The sequence below is a fragment of the Orbicella faveolata genome, unplaced genomic scaffold (assembly GCF_042242905.1).
Source record: "Orbicella faveolata isolate gen_17 unplaced genomic scaffold, um_ofav_v1 contig_34, whole genome shotgun sequence".
Taxonomy (NCBI): domain Eukaryota; kingdom Metazoa; phylum Cnidaria; class Anthozoa; order Scleractinia; family Merulinidae; genus Orbicella; species Orbicella faveolata.
The window spans coordinates 4,737,159-4,755,783 of record NW_028301563.1 but is presented as its reverse complement, the minus strand read 5'-3'; the positions used below and the strand labels follow the sequence as shown (position 1 = coordinate 4,755,783).

The window sequence follows — 18,625 nt, the reverse complement described above, 5'->3', positions numbered from 1 at the left end:
CCTCGACTCCGTCTCGGTCCATAAACACGCAAAAACTTGGCCAATATCCAGCCATCTTGAACTCACACTTGGTCAATGATCCATGCACATTTCGAGAGGAAGTCGCATCAGCCTTCACTGGTTTTTACGCGGGTCCTCTACCCTGGTCGAATTGGAATTTGGAGATGTTGGTTTTTGTGGAGGAAGGAAAACCGGAGAATACGGAGAAAAACCCTCGGAGCAAGGCGAGAACCAACAACAAACACAGGCCACATATGGCACCGGGCCGGAATCGAACCCGTGCCAAATAGGTGGGAGGCGAGCGCTACAACCAGGTATAAACAAATTGCTCGTCAGGGCCTCTAAAATTTATTTCACTTCTTGCGAAAGGTCTACTTAAAGCTTTAAAGAGAGCATAAATACTAGTTCCTTTGAAAAGAATTAAATTCCCCAACATTTAAATAATAGCAATAAATACTTAATATTTGCACAACAGTAATGCAATCCTATATAGTATTTTCTCTAAGTTTCTAAATAAATCTTTCCTTATAAATAAATATGACACTCTCTTTGATGGAAAGAAACTTACTCTTGTCGAAATTGCCAGCAACAAAAGCTTGTGTTGAGATAAGTTAAATTAATCTTAATACATCTACATCCTTTTATCTCCTTATGTATCCTTACATCGGTCGATAATAGCCAAATGCTGTTTAAATAAAATGATTCCAATTCTCTTTTTTTAATTAAAATTGTAAAGTTCTGTTTTCCTAGCCGCAAAGTCTTCTTCGTGGGGCTGGGGTGGGGGTTGGGGGCGCAATTTTATATATTTTTCTTTTATTTTCGATGGACTTACCACTGATTACTTGAAGACCTCAGTCTATTTAGGGACGTATCTCTACCAGCTAAACTCTTGCAGAATTGGTTTCTAAAAGAGTATTCCTTTAGTTTGATTGTAAATCATAGTCACCTAAACACAGCTTCAGGTCATCTATGCTTCTAACAGCGCAGCCGTGAGTTTATCATTGATACCTTGATCAACAACACTAACCCAATGGTCTACACTTCGTGACTAATTACATAGCGCGGTTCCCGCTGTGTTTAAAAAGTAGTAAAGCACAACTAAACAATGCTTCGCGTTCAATCAATCAATAACGCTTTCATTCGTCTTAATATCTGACCAGAAGAACCTGCCTCCTTTCCTTAAATTCTCAAATAAATTTGACTTAATATTACCAAAGTTACTGGAACAAGACTCAGCGATGAAGCGATTTGATTTCTCAGAATAACCATTTTACGTTCGTGTCGCTTATCACGTTATTTAGTTCCCCCATGTTTCCTCTCTTAGTTGCTCTTAAATTTCAAGTTAAGAAAGTCGTTAATTAACTAGTCCTCGTCCGTATCATTGCGTTGTTCATATTATAATGAATCAGCTGGCAGCCTGGGCCGAGCGCATCCTGTCGTCCGGCAGAATCTAGAACATAGTCTTTCACTGTTTTAAATGGATAATATCCAGTCTCTCAGCTGAAGCGTTTCCGAAGTCAAAAACATTCTCTATCGTATATTCTTTAATAAGCTCTCCTCGTTCAAGCGAGCTTGCCATTGTGTCAATTTTTTAAGTCGAATTCCCAGAATTCCTCTCGAGCAGACTCCAGGCAGAATCCAGAGCGTTTTGTAATAACAATTGTCTAACTCATACATAGTCCCCCTCCTCGTCCATATTATGCATGTGGCCTGGTGGCGGTATGATGGTGGGTAGAGGTGAAGCCCCTCGCATTGGACTGGCCACGCCTTGATTCATTGACGACCGTGGGGAGGGTCCAGGGGATTTTTTCGGTGAGCCACCGAGAGGGGAGGAAGATGATGGGAGGGGTGGGTCGCACATGGATGAAGTAGAAAACAGTTTGTACCAACCGATAACTAGGTTACTAAGGTCTAACTCGTCGAGTAAAATTTGGACAACACCCATGAAGACTTTACGGTCCATACGTCCATAATCTCCCCAAACAATCACCTGCAACAGAGACATAAAAGGTGTTAGTAAAGCAAAAAGGCGTTCTTGGAACGTTTAGCATCTCTGAACCTATCTCGTACTGCTTAGTACCCAGACCTCTCTCGTATGGTGCATCGTTCTCCTTTCCAGGTCCCTAAGGCTTCACGCTGGCAACCAGGTGGACGTGATTCCCGCTGTTTCAAATACGAAACATGGGAAGAAAGCTGTGCTACCTACCAGTCGGCACAAATGTTGATCATTTCTGCTCCAGTGGCTTCATGGACAGGGGTGAAGAATTTGTAGCAACAAACTTGCTCGTCAATACTTTGTGGCATATAAATGATGATGGCGATGATGAAGCTTGCAAAGTGAATGTTGGTAGCAAAAGAAATAAGCTAAGCTAAACTCAGGATTGCCATGTTACGGTTCTCGCTTCTCATCAGAGAGAACAATTTGGACTCCAGCCCAGCTGATCTAAAGAACCGCGCCCTGATCACTCGATCACGTTTCCCCGGGAGGAAAAGCGCCAACGCAAATTCTCTATTTACCTGAAGTGTCTTGCCAGTGAATTCTACCTTGAACTCTAATTGTTGCTGATATAAAGGTTCTAACGTTCTTCTCGCCGTTCGAGTTTTCTTCTTTACCAAGCAGCGCTTGCCTTCCATCACATACACTTTTACATAGGGCGCTAAAAACAGATGGCACATTTAAAATAATTAAGCTTGTGGCACATTAGGGGTACGACATAGTAGATAAAAGATGCTGGGAAGAAGATGGGGCTTCATGCCTCGCCATCAAAGGAGTCCACTGTTGAATGCTTGACATATTGTTGTGGTAGACGTGTGGGAAAAGCAATTTGTAGATTCTGAGCAGAATTATTTTTTAGCTAGCATCAAATTCTAAATAGCAGTCAATAAAGCAGTCCAGTTAACAGATAACAGGGGTTAAAGTTTCGACAAGTTACCCTACGACGAACGAGCTCGGCCAGCAACAAGATGGTTAGCTTAAATTCAGGACCATGGGATTACAAGAACAAGGTCCTGATCCACCTGGCTACGCTGACTACATTTCGCGCACATACATCCACTGCTAAAAACAATCCAGCGCCCTAAGCCACGGTCACGCTGCCTACATTTCGGGAATTTACATCTACAGCTAACAGAAACCGTTGTAAAAGTATAGATCATAATGTGAACCTCTTTAAATCCACCATAAAAATACTGGTCCGCGGAGAGCTGACATAAAGCGCTCGTTCGAAGAGGCATGTTTTATAAGATGCGCAAGATACGCGCGAATTCCACGCGGGCGCACTCGTGCATTATATATTCAATTAAATAAACCATTTAGCCATGCTTAGCTTACCTGGTAGAATTTTTGAGCCAGGTTTTGGTAACAAACCCTTGGCTCGTATAACCTCCACTTCTAACATTCCTTTTCTGTTATACAGCGCTAGTTGAATGTCCCCCATGGAGGGTGAGGCGAGGACTTGCCGTCCTACAATCTGGGCCGGACCCAGGCCATCGATAAAATCACCCAGGTGACCCTCGTTTCCAAGTTTTATTCCTGGAGGCATCCAAGGACTGGGGAGACAAACAGAGATCAGGTAAGCTTCACTTAAGTGTAAGGAGGCCCTTAAGACACACAGAGACAAGGATGACAATAGCTGATAGAGAGAAATAGTTAAGAAGCCCGGTAAACATCAAAGAAGCAAACAAACAGGCTAAGATTTATGTCTGAAGATCCTTGACCCTGCACATCTTTTGTTTTGTACTCACTGACTATCAAATGCAAGAATTACAAAGTCGCAAAGCTTCTATTGGTTAGCTGTTTCAGCACACATAACCACCTTTTTGTATTTTACCACGTTTTGTGCAGTTTCAAACCCAAAATAGCCAACAAAAACATACAACAAAGAACTTTGCCAGGTTTCATAACCATTTCCCTCTACTGACTATGGGATGACCAAACAAAGGTCACAGAATCATCCCTCACAAAAATAATTCCCTCAAAACACTTTTTGAAACACAGAAGTACCCTTTGTCAAATAGCACAAGGCAAAAAAAAACTTGTTTTTGAACTCCCAGTTCTTCACCTCCCAAAATCTCGCCGAAAAGACGACTCCACAAAAAAATACCAAAATAGTGAATTTCAAAACCAAAGAACTCTGAAGCACGCGCGCTCCCAAATTCGTTCCCAGGGTTCGTTTCCTAAAGCGAGGCAGAGCGGGAAGAGAGTTACTGGAAACGAGGTCAGTGCACACCTGCGAGCGCTGGGAAAACCCGCCTAAACTAATTAAAACATAATATTAACAACTGATTCGTGCCCCGCAGTGGGTGACACTTCGGTCTAGCTCCAGAGAAAGCAATAAATTTAAAACTGAGACACATCACTCATTCTTGGTCGGGGACATTTTGAACAAAACTAAAATTTCCAAGTTTCCTCCGTGTAAACACGAGAAATACTGCCGCGGGATGCTATTCCCTGTAAAATAATATCAATCGATATTGCATGTTAAAAGGGCAGTATTACGAGCTAAGTAAACCTGACATTTTGTATCTGTTTTTCAGTTGCTGGGATACAGACTTCAGTTGTATTTCTATTCAACACTTGACGAGCAAACGGCGCTATTTCAGCGGTAAAACACCAGTCCTGTAGATTTTACAGAATGGTCTTTCTTCACTAAAACAACCTACGAGCTTAAAAACTTTGACGCGTATAATTTGTCTGGATCAATAAGACATTTCGGAAAAAGCAAACAGTGATTAATTCATGCATTTGTAAATAATTCGACAGTGGTTCTTGGTAGTTTAAAATCACATTACTTCCTTGCAAATTACACTTTAAAAAATAACACACAGAGAAAATACAAATTTCCTATTTTGTGTGAAACCTGGTTTCCCCGTTACAATCTTCTCTGCCCTTATCCAGTTTGGCTGAACTTACCGGTACAGTTAAACTACTGTAGCAATTTGTTAACACTAACAGGCTATTAGATGATGTCAAAAATGTCCTGTTATGCTCACGCCAACGTTAAACCCAAGCCGCCAACAAACCCTTTTTAAACCAGGAATTCAGTCGGTAAAACGGTTCGCAACGGGTCCACAGATGAGCTGCTGGTCGGAGTATGGCCTAAACAATGACAAAGACAACAACGAACTGAAAGGTTCCCCGAGAGAAAAACTCGTTTTCAATTCTTGAATTGTTGTCCGGCATGAATAAACGAACACTGCATTTAAACTCAAAGAAGTCTTGAGATGAAACATTCGGTATCACGTCTGTGGACGTATTTTCGACATTCCGCTCAAACTGCTAAAGAATAACGAACTAATCTGCGCAAATGGCGTCGTTAACGTGTGTTTCTCGGCAAATTCCCTCATGTGAGCATAAGCTTCCTGCACAACAACATAGAAGACGTTTCTAGCAAGGAGAAGGCTATTTTGAGCTCGCTGGTCGAGATATAACCTCCGAAACAACTTAACTAGTTCTGGCTGATATCAGTGAAGTGGAGTCCGGATTTTTTTGTTTTCGTCGGACGTTTAACAAACCGTGAAAGTAGCCTTAGCGATGCGTGTGTGACGTTCACTATAAATATTAAGACAAGGAATATGACAAAAATAAATACCGTAACCGATTTAAAGCTTAAGAGGTTATTATTGAATTCCTTCTCACCTCCTTTTAGCTCTAACAACTTGCCCCACTACATCAAAGAAACTCGACATTTCATGTGCGAAATTCTTACACAATACGCACAGACCGACTGATGTGAAGCGGTGTTGACCACTTGCTAATACAGCTCATGTTAAATGCATCTTTGTTACAATAACAACCAAGTGCGGTGACAACGTCATGTTAGACAAATGAATTGTCCATCTAGCTGTTAACGAGCTCAGTTGTTGAATGCATTCGAAGGCGAGAATTTCTAAACATATCAGTAGAAAAAATAATTTATGTACATATGACTATTCGCGAAAAAAAAGCGTTAATTATTCATACGGGGAAAAAATGCTTCAATCATTGCTACATTACTATCGAGATCATAAAATTCTGGGGGTTGAATCAGTGCCAGTTGTCGGTCCTGTTAGGGTAGCTTACTGACAAATTGTCGTTGCTGCTGCCGTTAGAATAGTGAAAAAAACAAAAACAAAAACAAAAGAGAGCGAAGCACATAAACTCACAATAATAACCACACCAGCTAGGGCAGCGCCAGATTTTTTTTTTTCGATTCTTTAAATGCAAGATTTATTTTCCGCATGTGACATTCTTTGCCCAGATGCTAGACGTCTAATCTTGCTAACACGATTCTCCGACACTTTTGTGGTGTTTACTTAAATCTTGTACAAAAGGCACATCATGCGTGTTCAAGCAAATAAACGTACTTATCCTAACCTCGATAGCCGCAGAAAAGAAAACAATGAAACATGGCCTCATCTGAGGTGTATAATCTATGCTTGCTACTGAATAACTTTAAAAATTATTCTCTACATTGTTCAAAATCTAAAAATGGCCAAAGCGATCTTAGATATGTGAATTTTCAAAAGGGAAATCAGGTACAATACCCAATAAGTGTATCAAAAAGGTCATAAAGTATGGTGTCGTACCTGACAGGAGCGAACAAGTGAGTGGTTACACTCCGGACAACTTGTTCGATCTTCGACATAAGAGCGCCGGGTTAAACTAGCCCTCCAAGCAAGAGAAGTCAGTGATCTCAAGTGTAATATTACGAACAGGCGCCTGGTGCAACCGGCCGGTGTATTGATCAGTTCAGAAATAAAACAGCTGGCTATTAAAACAAACCATAACTAGAGCAGCAACGAATGATTTGAATATTTCAATTTAGGGCCCAGTAACTAAGGCAATCGCAGTGTCCTGCTGGTATTTCGAACTTTTCTTGTCGATCCGTCAACTTATTATCTACACACAAGCTTGTTTTCGATGGAATCTTTCGCTTAAAGAAAACACCAATAAAATCTATGCACACAGAATTTAAGGAGCTCGTTACAAGCCAATATACTTTAAAATTCACAACGCAACCCGTCGAAGAGCCAATTTTACGTTTAAAGTTGACAAGAATAAATTTGACGTTCTCACTAAAATTTAGCTTTTACTACTGTTATTTAGTTTACCCAACAGCAGGTTGTATATTTTACAAGTCTCACTCGGCTTTAGACATTTTACTGTATCATCTAGCACTTTCGTCCAATAATAAAAACAACTCCGGGGTTACATCGTGGTAGAAAGCAATTAAAAATTCCTCAGTTCTAATTGATTTTTCTATTTGCCACACCATTTACGAAATATCCGACTACTACTTAGCTCTTCTGTATGTTTTAAGTTTTTGACAAATACATAAACAGTCAAATTTTTTTGTACAATTGGATCCTGCAACCATAAACAAATATTACATTACTCTTTACTCGGTAATACGCCGGAAAACCTGTTTGCTAATTACTTAAAACACAACTGAATCCGGTCAAAAGATTAAAATGGTCTGAGATAAAGACTGCAGTTTCTAGGCTGGTTTCTTTTAGTTTAGGAGACTAAGTTTTGAAACTGAAGTGGTGACTCGATTATTTTTCAAGCAGGCATTTTTTTTTAATCATAGGTAGATCCTTTGCTAATAAAGGCGGGCCGATTACCATGTTTTGTATGACTACTGAGGTTCTATAGCATCTTGTACAACAATAGAAAAACACTTCTTTGCCACAAGAGCAAAATAACTTCTCGTGGTTCGTATGTTCATGGCATCAAAACCAAAAGTTGCCTTCAATTCCTGCTGAGCAAAGCCTACGTGCTCTGTTTTCGCATCAATTATTCATGGTTAATTGAAAATCACTTACACTCGGCAATTGATTTTGTTATTCCAATCTAATCCTGCGATTCAGATCAACGAGTTCAATGCTCCACGAAGTATAATTTCCACCTTTGGTTAAATAATTCAGTGGTAAAGTGTTTTTCGAGTTTTTAACAAGACACGGAAGCTTATACTGAATTTTTTTTTTCCCACAGCAGAATAAGAAGTGCACATATTTCATACCCTGCGGCGTAGTACCTGAACACTCAAAACGTTTTATGACGGTTTGTCATTATCTCAATACTTCATGTTACTTAGCAACAACCCGCCAAAAACCATGGGCCTAGACACTTCTGGAAAAGGATGTTAATTTTTTGACGAAGAAAGAAAACTTTTTCAGGACTGCCAGTAGTACGTTTTTCTCTCAAAATCAAGCAGGGGGGGGGGGGGGAGGTGTGAGGTAAGACGTTTCAGACTACAGGGGATTGGGACGAGACATGGGCGCGGCACTCACTTCTCACTTATTCCGCCCCTTTGCATCTGACCCTAAGAGAAAAGACCGGCTGCCACTTTAATATCACACAGTATTGAACTAGGTTTTGTAATTTGCTATACAGCAACTTTCCAAACGCTCATTTACCAAATTGGTACTCATTCCTGGACTTCACCACGAGTTCGACACGACAGAAGTCAGATAATTGGTGAGAATTGTCATTGGTGATCTGTGAGACACTGAGAAAATACAATATTTTGCGATAACCGAGTTCAATAGTTGTTTTATCATTCGATCACCAAGTTCGGTTTCATAATTAAATCACTCTCTGACAGCTCACTGAAGCGATCCGCTATTTTTCACACAAGAGCGTGGTTACATTTACGCACGAGCAGAATATTTGCAGCAAAACACATTTAGACGGTACTACGCATGAGCAGGCCCTCATTTGTAGGCAGCTATTTGCAGGTCACATGGTGGGCTCTCAGCCAATGAAAAGAAAGAAAAAGCTTCATTGAATGATAGTATGAGTTATTGGTACTTACCTACTCTCGACACTAGTGACCGAGCCCGGTATGCTGTTTAAGCTGCCGCTCCTGTCACTTGCTATGGACGACGACCGACTGCTCCGTCCACTGCCTCCAAAGCTCTCGCTGCGACCAGTCCCACGAGAAGGCTTGATGTAGCCGCCTGTAGGGAAGACATGAAGATTATTAAGACTGCCGGAACGAGCCTCGTCACGAGCCAGCAGCTTCCCTGTGGAGGAGAGGTGTGGGGAGCAAAATCGTCAGTATACAAGTATTTATATAACGCCTTCTAATAATCTAATAAGTGGCAAAGGCTTTAAACTACCCCATTTGTGAGTAAAATACTCTTAAAAGAATGCTAAACGTCTCGAAAGGCGAATGCAGTAACGCAAGAGTTTCCTATATAGAAGTCCTTTTCGGCGTGTCACGCAATCTTCCCTTTCCAACAAAGAAACACTTTGTGACGAGTCCGAAGGAAGTTAGCAAACCACGGCATTGCAAGACTGGTTTCTTAAAGTCTTCGCCGTGTTATCTACATGGTTGGCTACGTAAAAGTTGAACTCAACTGATGGCCTGTTTCAGCTGATTGAGCAGCAAGATGGTAAAACCACAAGCCAAAGTACTACGTCAGTAGCTACTAAGCGCATCCTCCCCGCCCCGACTCTCCGACAGAATGTCAAGCGGGCTTCTCACACAAAGACCACAACAATGGAAATATTGATTGGAATTGTTTGTTGGAAGAACGAAGAAAAAAAGTACAACTCACTACTTAACCCTTAAGACGCAAAGACGTAAAGAACGGCTACTGAGGAGATTAATAACCCCAAGACTTACTTACAACCCGTGGAACAGTGATGTAGAAGAAGAGGAAGGTTAGCAGGAAATCAGAGGAGTACCTTTACAAGAGAATTCTTTAAAGATGTGCAGCATTAAAGTAACACCAGACCGAAAACAATCATTATACTCCCAAGGTTCGTCAAACAAGAAGCGAAAAATACGATAAGAAAACTTTCGGAGGCGCGAAAACTAGAAGGGCAACGGGAAGAAAAAACGCTTTACAAACGTTATCCCTCCTTTCCTGCAGTATCCACGCGACAATTTTTCACTTCAGTATTTTTCGCTACTCGCTAAATTCTCCAAGAGTGAAAAACGAAATGTTTTGCAGTCAAGATTAGACCGGAATATAGTGGTTACAAAGAATGAAAGATTTAACTCACCTTCACCATTCGGCAAGATCGGTTAGTGTTAGCAAATAAAGCAAAAGAATTTACAGTGAGTAGTGTTTCTGTACAGAATAAGGCCATTTAGTTTACATTTAAACTAAGAGATCACTTCATGAATTAACTTCGACAGAGATTGCCTTTCACTGAACAGAGTCTCTTTCCAATTTCTGTTTTTGCGAAACATTCGGTTCATTTTCCCGCCATTTAGAGCAGGTCCCATGTTATCCCGCCTTAGCGACAGGCTCGTTTTCCCGCCTTTCAGCGCACGCGACATGTTTCCCCGTCTTAGCGACAGGTTGGTTTTCTCGCCTTTTACAACATGCGACATGTTTTCCTGCCTTAGAGTCAGCTTTGCTTCCTCGCCTTTTAGTGCAAGCGACATGCTTTCGCGCCTTAGCGGAAGGTTCGTTTATGTCTTCCCGCCTTTGCGAAAGGTTCGTTTTCCCGCCTTTTAGAACATGCGACGTATTTTCCCGCCTTTAAAACAGCTTCGTTCTCCCGCCTTTTAGAGGTCTCATCTTTTCCCACCCTTTAGACCTGCTTCTCCGGGTAAGGTCACGAAAACTCACGTTGACAGAGAACTCCCCATTCTCTACTTTGTATGAAACAGTAACCACATTGTCTGCAGCAATATGAGATTTGCATCTCATCGCCAACTCACCGTTAGGAAGTCCACGGTCCCTTTCGTGCAAGCTTGAGCTGCTCTGACTCCTGCCATGGCCGAGAGGGACTGGACTCGGTATCGGGAAAGGACTCCGCGGCCGCTCGCTTTCAGAATCATTCATCGGTAAACTGCTTAAGCTGTTGCGGCGTCGAATACGTCCGTCTTCTAAAAAAAGACAACAACAAACGCAAACATGTTTAAACAGAGATATAAGTCACATATTTGAGAGTGAACCGTTTTAAAAGTACACTCGAGTTTGACCTTATCTCAAAGAATGCAGCGCAGAAAATAATACTTATATAAATCACATGACAACTTAAAATAATGCTATCATTTTGTACAGCAGAACTTGAGAAATGAAAAAAACCCATTTGCAGGTGAGAATGACGATCGATGGCTTGGATGGAAATGGACTACAGAGTGGATTGTAACGTTATCAAGATGGCTCGTTAGATTTCTTTGATATTCTGCAGCCGCCTCGCTTGATCAAGGAATTTGTCTAAAGAATTACTTTTTAATTTTCAGTTATATTCTATTTAGAAAAATGACGCGCAATTCGATGGTTTATCAGCTATTTAAACCAAGTGAAATGACAGTGAGTATTCCTGCGTTGTTTTTCAAATGGAGAAAAACAATTTCTATGCAGTTTCAGATGGCATGCAGCACCCTCAGTTATTGTATCAAACAATTTTTTTTTTCAGAATAACCCGATGCATTATTTCTTCAATATTTACGATTATTTTTTTTAGCGTCATTATTAACGCGATCATCTTGTCATTTGGGTCATTTATTACATTAATCAAGGTTAAGAAACGATTACTCTGCATTTGCTATCAAGTTATTTTTTGACATTACAGCTGTAGCAGGCGGGCTTGTTAATGTTTGAGTGATATGTGAGTGAACTCACGGGTTTTTCTGTGGCTTTCATATGGCACTCCTTGCTCGTGTGAGGTCATTTCAGGTGAATACATGCGCTCTACAATAGTAACATAGCAGTGTTAGACTTATGGACCAGCGCTCAGCGGTGTCATTAGAAAACAGGACTTTGCTTCATGTAGTGAACACTGAAAACATGACGGTGATAAAGTATGAGTGAAAACTTAAGACCTCAGTTACGCTTGCCATCATCAGGTGGTGTTATTATTCTTAGTAATATCTTTAATTAACTATTTTTATCTCATAATTGAGAAAATTACTTCAGTGTGATTGGCTGAAAGCAGACCAATTAATAATATATATTTTTTAATTTGCAGTGTATTGCAAATGAACTCAGACGCGTTCGTAATTTTCTCAGTCATGTAAAAAGTAGTTCGATGAAAGCTTGAGCAGTTAAGGATTTACACATACAATTCTTTCAATTTCACTCGACTTGAGGCTCGTGAAAGAGAATTGTCAAATATCGCAAGCTAGCATATCCTTGATTGCACTCGCATTCATACGATTACCTATCCTAATTCTTAAAGTAGTTATTAGTATCTTGTGGAAAAAGGACAGTTGTTTACCTTGAAAATAAAAGTAGTTTGTAAAGCCTATGAAATTAATTAATTGTAAATTTAATTTTAAGTCCTTTTGTAGCAGTTCTATTGAGCCTTTTAGAGATTAGAGATTAGATCGTGCGACACAAACATTTAACTGAAAACCTTACCGTTTATACAGTTATAATATTAAGTCACCCTAATTTAGTCCTAATTGATTCTCCTTACTAATTCAGATACACCTCTACAAATGACAACTGTGAGAATTTAGCTCTATATCATCGGCTGTTACCTTGAGGAGCATGCAACCCCTGATGGTGTGGGGGCATCCCCAGAGAATGTTTTGGCCCTGGTAAGGGCGACGGACTCCCCGTTCTTGCCGTGGGCCTCGGTGACTGGCGCCCAGGTCTCGGGGACATGCTTGGGTCATACATCCCACCGTTTTGTGTAAACACGGAGTCTGGGGCCTGGCCATATCCCATCCTCCCTTTAGCGCCGCCGACTACCAGTTTAGCTCTTGCAGGATCGATGTCCTTTATCTTCTGTTTAACGGCTCGGGCTCGTTCTTCTTCGTCTGTGGTTAAGATTGTTTAATTTTAGGTTTTAGGTTACTGTAGTTTAGATACGGAGCAGTAGAAGGATTATCGCCGATGTTCTGTAAACAGTCTTCGTTTTAGTTCTATAAGCCTATAGCCAGTGCTGCGAGTCGTAGAGTTGTAGAGGTGGTTATCATTCCATTCTGAGTCGAAATTCATGTTTATCAGTATTTATAGTTAATAAACTATAGCTGTCAGCGTAATATTAGCATCGTTTGCCATGAACCTTTTTAAAATTGCTGCTAGCATTCTTAAACGTGACACATTCTCTTAGTCTTCCAATACCACTTAATTTAAATAGACAAAAAAAAAACCTGAGTTTCAGTTCTCCAAATCCAAGGTCCTCTGTGAATCGCTCCTTAGTGCGAAATAGGGCAGAATCACGAGCCACGGAAAGCGCAGATTTGCTCCTGCTTGCTGGAAAAAAATAGTGCACTGCTCTGATTGGTGAAGGCATGTCACATGACCTTTTCAACCAATGACAAAGCTATGAAAACGCGCGGCTTTGAATTGAGTGTCATCGAAAAGTAAAAGCGTTGTTATAAAACTGACTCGTACATAAATTCCTAGCCGTTTTTAACACAAAACTCTCGGGCATAGAGACAAATCAGGCAAAACCATCACCGTCAGAAATCGGCAAAACCATCACGTGTTGAACGATAAATCTCAAGAAAACGTGCCACGTTTGAAGAAAGGTTCTATAATCCTGTACACGACTGAGTTTAAGTTAGTTAAAGTCGCTTATTTTTAAAGTACAATTAAATACGTAGTGAAATGTGGAAAATGCGGTGATATATGTTGTTATTAGTAGTCAGTCACGTGGTCTTACCCATCGGTTCACGTCCTGGAGGTAGTTGAGGCAATAACCGGGACTTTTTAGCCCCGGGGCCTCCGCTAGGGGACATTCTACCAGGGGAATACGATCCAGGGGATGTGTAACCATGCATACTCGGGGACATGCGATCGTCATGAAAGCGACCAGTTCCATGTTGGTGAGGAGGCATTGGTCTAGTCTGTTGAGGCGGCATTCTGTTGGGGTCAGCGGCGTAATGGGGGTAAGCTGCATGCTGAGGAGACTGGGGCTGATGAGTTGGTGACGTGTGGTATTGCTTGACAGTGTACGCTTCAAGTGAAGTTTATAGCAGGATTAGAACATGCGCAGAAAGAACTTCGTCACCAGAGCCTTTTGAGCGTTGCCGTAGGCGACCAGACGCCATCTTGAAAAGCAACACTCAGAAAGCCTTGGTTGAACAAGTCATTCTTGAGTTTAGCGAGAGTTTAAAAGAATTCTCATAACGATGAAGTAAAATTTAAGTAAAATGTTTCTGAATTTTGGTAATTACATTTGTTAGATTTTAGGTTGTGGTTTGAAAATTGCAATCGATAAGAGCGGATTGTTATAAAATGAACTTTGTTTGATATGCGTGGAATGAAATATATATCGTGATGAAGATTTGGGCAGTTTAAAAACATCAATGTAGGGTTTATAAAGTTAACATTCCATTTTCACTTAAGATTTGAATCAGTTTGGAATAGATTTGTTCAAATACAAGTTATCTTTTAAAATTTTACAACTGATAAAAACTTTAAATTGATAAAACTTTTTAGTCATTATGATAAAAATAGTGTTATACGTGACATAGGAATTAAATTTGTCTCTCGTCTGGACCTCAAACTTCGTTGACTTAGACTCTAAGCATATCAGTGTCTACAGCAGTTTACGTGTTGTACGTTGTTTGTATTTAGATCATAGACTTGCCCGCCTGGACTACTATTAGCTATCCGCGGGCTAGTCTAACTGTAAAAATGTAAATTGAGGAACGGAAATAAAGATTGAAAGACTGTATGACAGAGCGGGTGTACAATCTGGTAACTATGCGCACACATTACTCTCGTACCTTGTACCATCTGCGACTGAGTGAAAGGAGGTCTGGGGCTGTCACGATGATGATCAATCAACTGCTGTTTCAAGAGCTCATTCTCGGGTGAGTTGTAAGGAGGCTGAGAACTAGTCACCGGTCCATTCGGAGTGAATCGAGCCTCTTCCTCGTAATCACTGCCATAACCAGGGGAACCGGCTGAGGAACAAATAATTAGCAGGTCAAACTGGTTTAAACCGGCTGAGGAACAAATAGTAGACAGGTCAAAGTGGTTTAAACCAGCTGAGGAACAAATAATAGAAAGGTCAAACTGGTTTAAAATGGAAGCCTTGTATACACATAACAAACATAACAATATTAGATACTCTGATGACGGTGAAGATTTTCGCTAGGTCATGAAAACATTAGACTACGAGTAGTCTCTCTTTTCCTCAAAAACAGTGGGAAAGAACGCAAAACAAGTTAGCGCCCGAGCGTGGTTGTGAGCGTGACATGCTAGCGGCGATGTCACTCGCCGCTCACACGTCACGCTCACAGCCACGCTAGCACGCTTACTTTTTTTCGTTCTTCCCAACTTATTCTCGAGGAAAAGAGACTGCTCGCAGTCTGTGAAAATATCAGATACTAAAACATACATTTTCAGAACAACCTTCAACCGAAATATCACCCAAGAGCTGTTATAGCCTTCCACGCTCGCTGTAAAATAACCGAATTATTTAACGGTAAATTCCTGTTCACTTGCGTTGCTTAAGTCATACCTTGCTCGGTTGCTGGTTCACCAGGTCCTCTCGGTCCCTTAAATCTGAAGGAATTGTGAGGAGACTGGTTAGGAGTTGGCGGCACAAGAGGATCATTGTCGTCATCGTGGTGCTTGAGTGGGTACCAGTACCCGTTACCGTCGAGGTTCGCCTCGGCCATGTGCAGTACAACCTGGGTCGAGATTAACAAACCGACAAGGTCAAAAACTTAGTAGTTTCAAAGGATGGCCCAGTCCGCTTAGTGTTACACTATGCGTGAATTACGTAACCAAAATGTTTCTATTGGTCAGTTCCTCATTCAGAAGTAAACAACTATTCTCACTGGGGCCATCTCGTGCAAACGCCCCAAATCTCTCCGGGATTCAAGGATAAAAATCCCCGCGCGCTCGTAGTCTCCTGGGTGTTCTGTTTCACACAGGTTTTGTATAAATAGGCCTGTTTTGGCCTATTTAATTCTCTTTTCGTTAAACGTTTACCAGTCGTTAGCTTGGCGTCCCTCCCTCCTCCCCGCAGCGATGACCATTGTTGCCATCCTAGTTAGCTCCCGCTCCTTTTCGCCTCCGGGCTCGCTTCTTCCCATATCTTATCCTTGCCTGGGGCGTTTGGGAGTGAGGGCTCCCAGTGGGAATTTATTACTATTGTGTTTTGTGCACGGTCAAGGCCAAAAAGGAGAACAAAAACATACAACAAAGAACTTGTCGGGTTTCATAACCATTCCCCTCTATTAACTATGTTCAGATGGCAAAGCTATTCAGGAACAAGAATAGCCAAAAAAAAATTGTCATATTTTATGTTTGTTTATTTGTTTGCTAGCGGTGTTTTGCTTTCCCGCTTCGAAAAACAAAAACAAAGAAAACGAAAACAACATGTTCCTTACCTCGCCAATAAACTCACTTGACCCGACTTTGTCGTAATCCCAAACAGTGACTTCCAGAGCACGATTACTGAACTGTAAAATATAATGTGGTTTTGTAAGCTATAACAATCACAATCACACTGTAAGTAACTTACAAGTAAATAATTCTTAGTTAGTACAAAGCGCAACTAAAGCCAAAGAACGAAGCCTCTTGCCTTTTGTGGCCTACACGGATACACAAACGTCTGATTCCATTTAGGATTGGTAGACTTCATGGCCGTTTTTGTTCGTCTCTTGCTCTGCATGCTGAAAAAAACACCGTGAGTTAAAACTTGTCACTGACCAGTAGAGAACACAAACACTGGCCCATGATTTGAACAAAAAGTTTCACTACCTTTTCAGTTTCCTAAAACCTTTAAACTACAACCATAATCACAGTAATCTCCTCTGGCCAATCACAATAAACAGAAATTACAATGAACCAATCCTAGGTCCAAGAAAAAGTACATGAAAAGTATCAAGCGGGGGACAGCAGATTAAACGCGGGAAAACAAGTAACCGGCGCCAAGCGCAGGAAAACAGGCAACCGGCACCAAGCGCGGGACATCAACAATCTGGTATCAAGCGCGGGAAAACATGCGACTGGTGCTCAGTAAGGGAAAGCAAGATTGATTTTGGTCATTTAAAAAGAAAAAAAAACAGCAAAAAAAGAAAGCGTACCTTTTGTCGGGGAGAAAGTAAATCCTGACGTAAGGATTGGGTGGTGTTGTGGTCTCCTTGGGTGCCAAGCTTTCAGCTCCAACAACTGTCACATTTAGATTGGAAGCATCTTCGTCATAAAACAGCTTCAACTACAAACAAAAACAATTCAATATTTCGGTGATTTTATTCGCATACATCGGCTACACAAACTTAGTGGTAACCACACACATACATAACGTGAGTGGAAAATAATTTTACACAAACATGCAACTTGTAGGCCCATAGGCCTGTGAAAACTTGACATGTCTGAGTGCCAAATCTTCGTCATATAGTAAACTTGTCAGTTGTGATGAGGGTCTCGCAAGGGTTTTGGGAAACAATTGAACATGATCATTTATTTCAAGGGAAGAAGTTACCTGTAGTCGGCCAGTTACTCTTGATACTTTTCCTTGTCCTGGTCCTGTACTGACTTGTTTGGCAGACTTGATAGGTTTGTCATCTGATAAAGGACCACCACCAAAGAAAAAATCGTCATCTGAAAACAAAAATAAAATACAAAAAAAATTCTACCAACTCCTTATCTGAAGATACAGTGAAAACAAAATATACCATCGACTGTTAGCAGGATTAGACGAACTTCAAAGCATGTACTCAACCAGTAATGGTTTGATTTCGTAGGTAGAAATGACAGGAACCCACAATTACAATTCTCGACAAATGACAGGAACCAACAATTACTAAGATGGAAATGGATTGCAACTTGAGCAAACTTGAAAACGAGCTAACAAGAAACTCAACAATAATGGTGTGATTTTGTAGAACAGTACTGGACAAATGACAGGACCACATCAACCATTATATAGTGGGTATGGCTAGCGATCACTGCGATGGAAATGAATTGCAGTGTGAACAAAATTCAGAACGCGAGGCTAACGTTACTTCTCGCTTTTCTTTTAATTCAGTTTTGCAGCACCCAACCTGTTGGTTCATATGATGAAGGCTGATTTCTCCCACTCATCATAGGGCCATTCTCCCTCTGTGCTGGTGTTGCTGTGACACTGTCTCTTTGTGTTAGTGTTGCTGTGCCCTCGTCCCTTCTGTCCAGCGGTCTTCTGTCCTGTTGATGTGACATGGGCGCAGTGGAGGGTGACATGCGATCCCTTTTCACAGGGGACTCTCTCGTGGGGACCTGTTTAGGAGACTCTCTCTTGGCCTCCTGTCCGCGTGGTGATTTCACTGGTGACTGGTTGGTCTTCCCTAGAAATTTACTCCTGAAAACAGGAGTGAATAACACGTATTATCCTTCTTCGATCATGCAGTCGAACTATATACAGATAAACAAATTGAATTGCAAAGCCCAAAATTTGGCATAAAATTTGGCATTTGAATACAGAAGCGGACATGGTCTTTAAGAGAAACAGACCAACAGGACGAGAACTTGTAAGGACATGAATGACCATCGCAGATGCAACGTGTTTGTACATCTTTCCCCGCAGTTCAAATTTAAGATCTTTCATATATCCACTTGCAAGACGAAAACTTGTCTTGCAAAACGATATCATTGTGTGACATTATATTTTAGAACCGTATTTGCTTCTGAGCAACAGCAAAAAGAATCAATGATTGCAAAATGCAGTTGGTTTGAGCCAAGCTAGTACCAGCAGCGATGGAAAACCTAAGAAACCAGTCCC

The 18,625-nt window shown here is 41.1% G+C and overlaps 1 protein-coding gene across 8 annotated transcripts in view; it reads right to left on the bottom strand.

Moving 5' to 3' along the window:
* Positions 1-332: 332 nt before the first annotated feature.
* Positions 333-18,625, bottom strand: part of LOC110067954 (regulating synaptic membrane exocytosis protein 2-like) — a 37,386-nt gene continuing 19,093 nt past the window's right edge. For 3 of the 8 annotated variants that reach the window (XM_089271896.1, XM_089271900.1, XM_089271897.1), the window contains 15 exons: positions 17,913-18,205; positions 17,351-17,469; positions 16,953-17,083; positions 16,448-16,538; positions 16,254-16,325; positions 15,377-15,548; positions 14,637-14,816; positions 13,568-13,861; positions 12,435-12,716; positions 11,575-11,643; positions 10,665-10,832; positions 8,799-9,009; positions 3,332-3,549; positions 2,518-2,657; positions 333-1,990 (listed from right to left, as the gene is read on the bottom strand). In XM_089271896.1, the coding sequence (XP_089128022.1) occupies positions 1,670-1,990; positions 2,518-2,657; positions 3,332-3,549; positions 8,799-9,009; positions 10,665-10,832; positions 11,575-11,643; positions 12,435-12,716; positions 13,568-13,861; positions 14,637-14,816; positions 15,377-15,548; positions 16,254-16,325; positions 16,448-16,538; positions 16,953-17,083; positions 17,351-17,469; positions 17,913-18,205 (2,761 nt within the window). In that variant the 3' untranslated portion in view covers positions 333-1,669. The remainder of the gene's footprint in view (positions 1,991-2,517; positions 2,658-3,331; positions 3,550-8,798; positions 9,010-10,664; positions 10,833-11,574; positions 11,644-12,434; positions 12,717-13,567; positions 13,862-14,636; positions 14,817-15,376; positions 15,549-16,253; positions 16,326-16,447; positions 16,539-16,952; positions 17,084-17,350; positions 17,470-17,912; positions 18,206-18,625) is intronic. The other 5 variants (XM_089271898.1, XM_089271899.1, XM_089271901.1 and 2 more) reach the window with 5 other exon arrangements.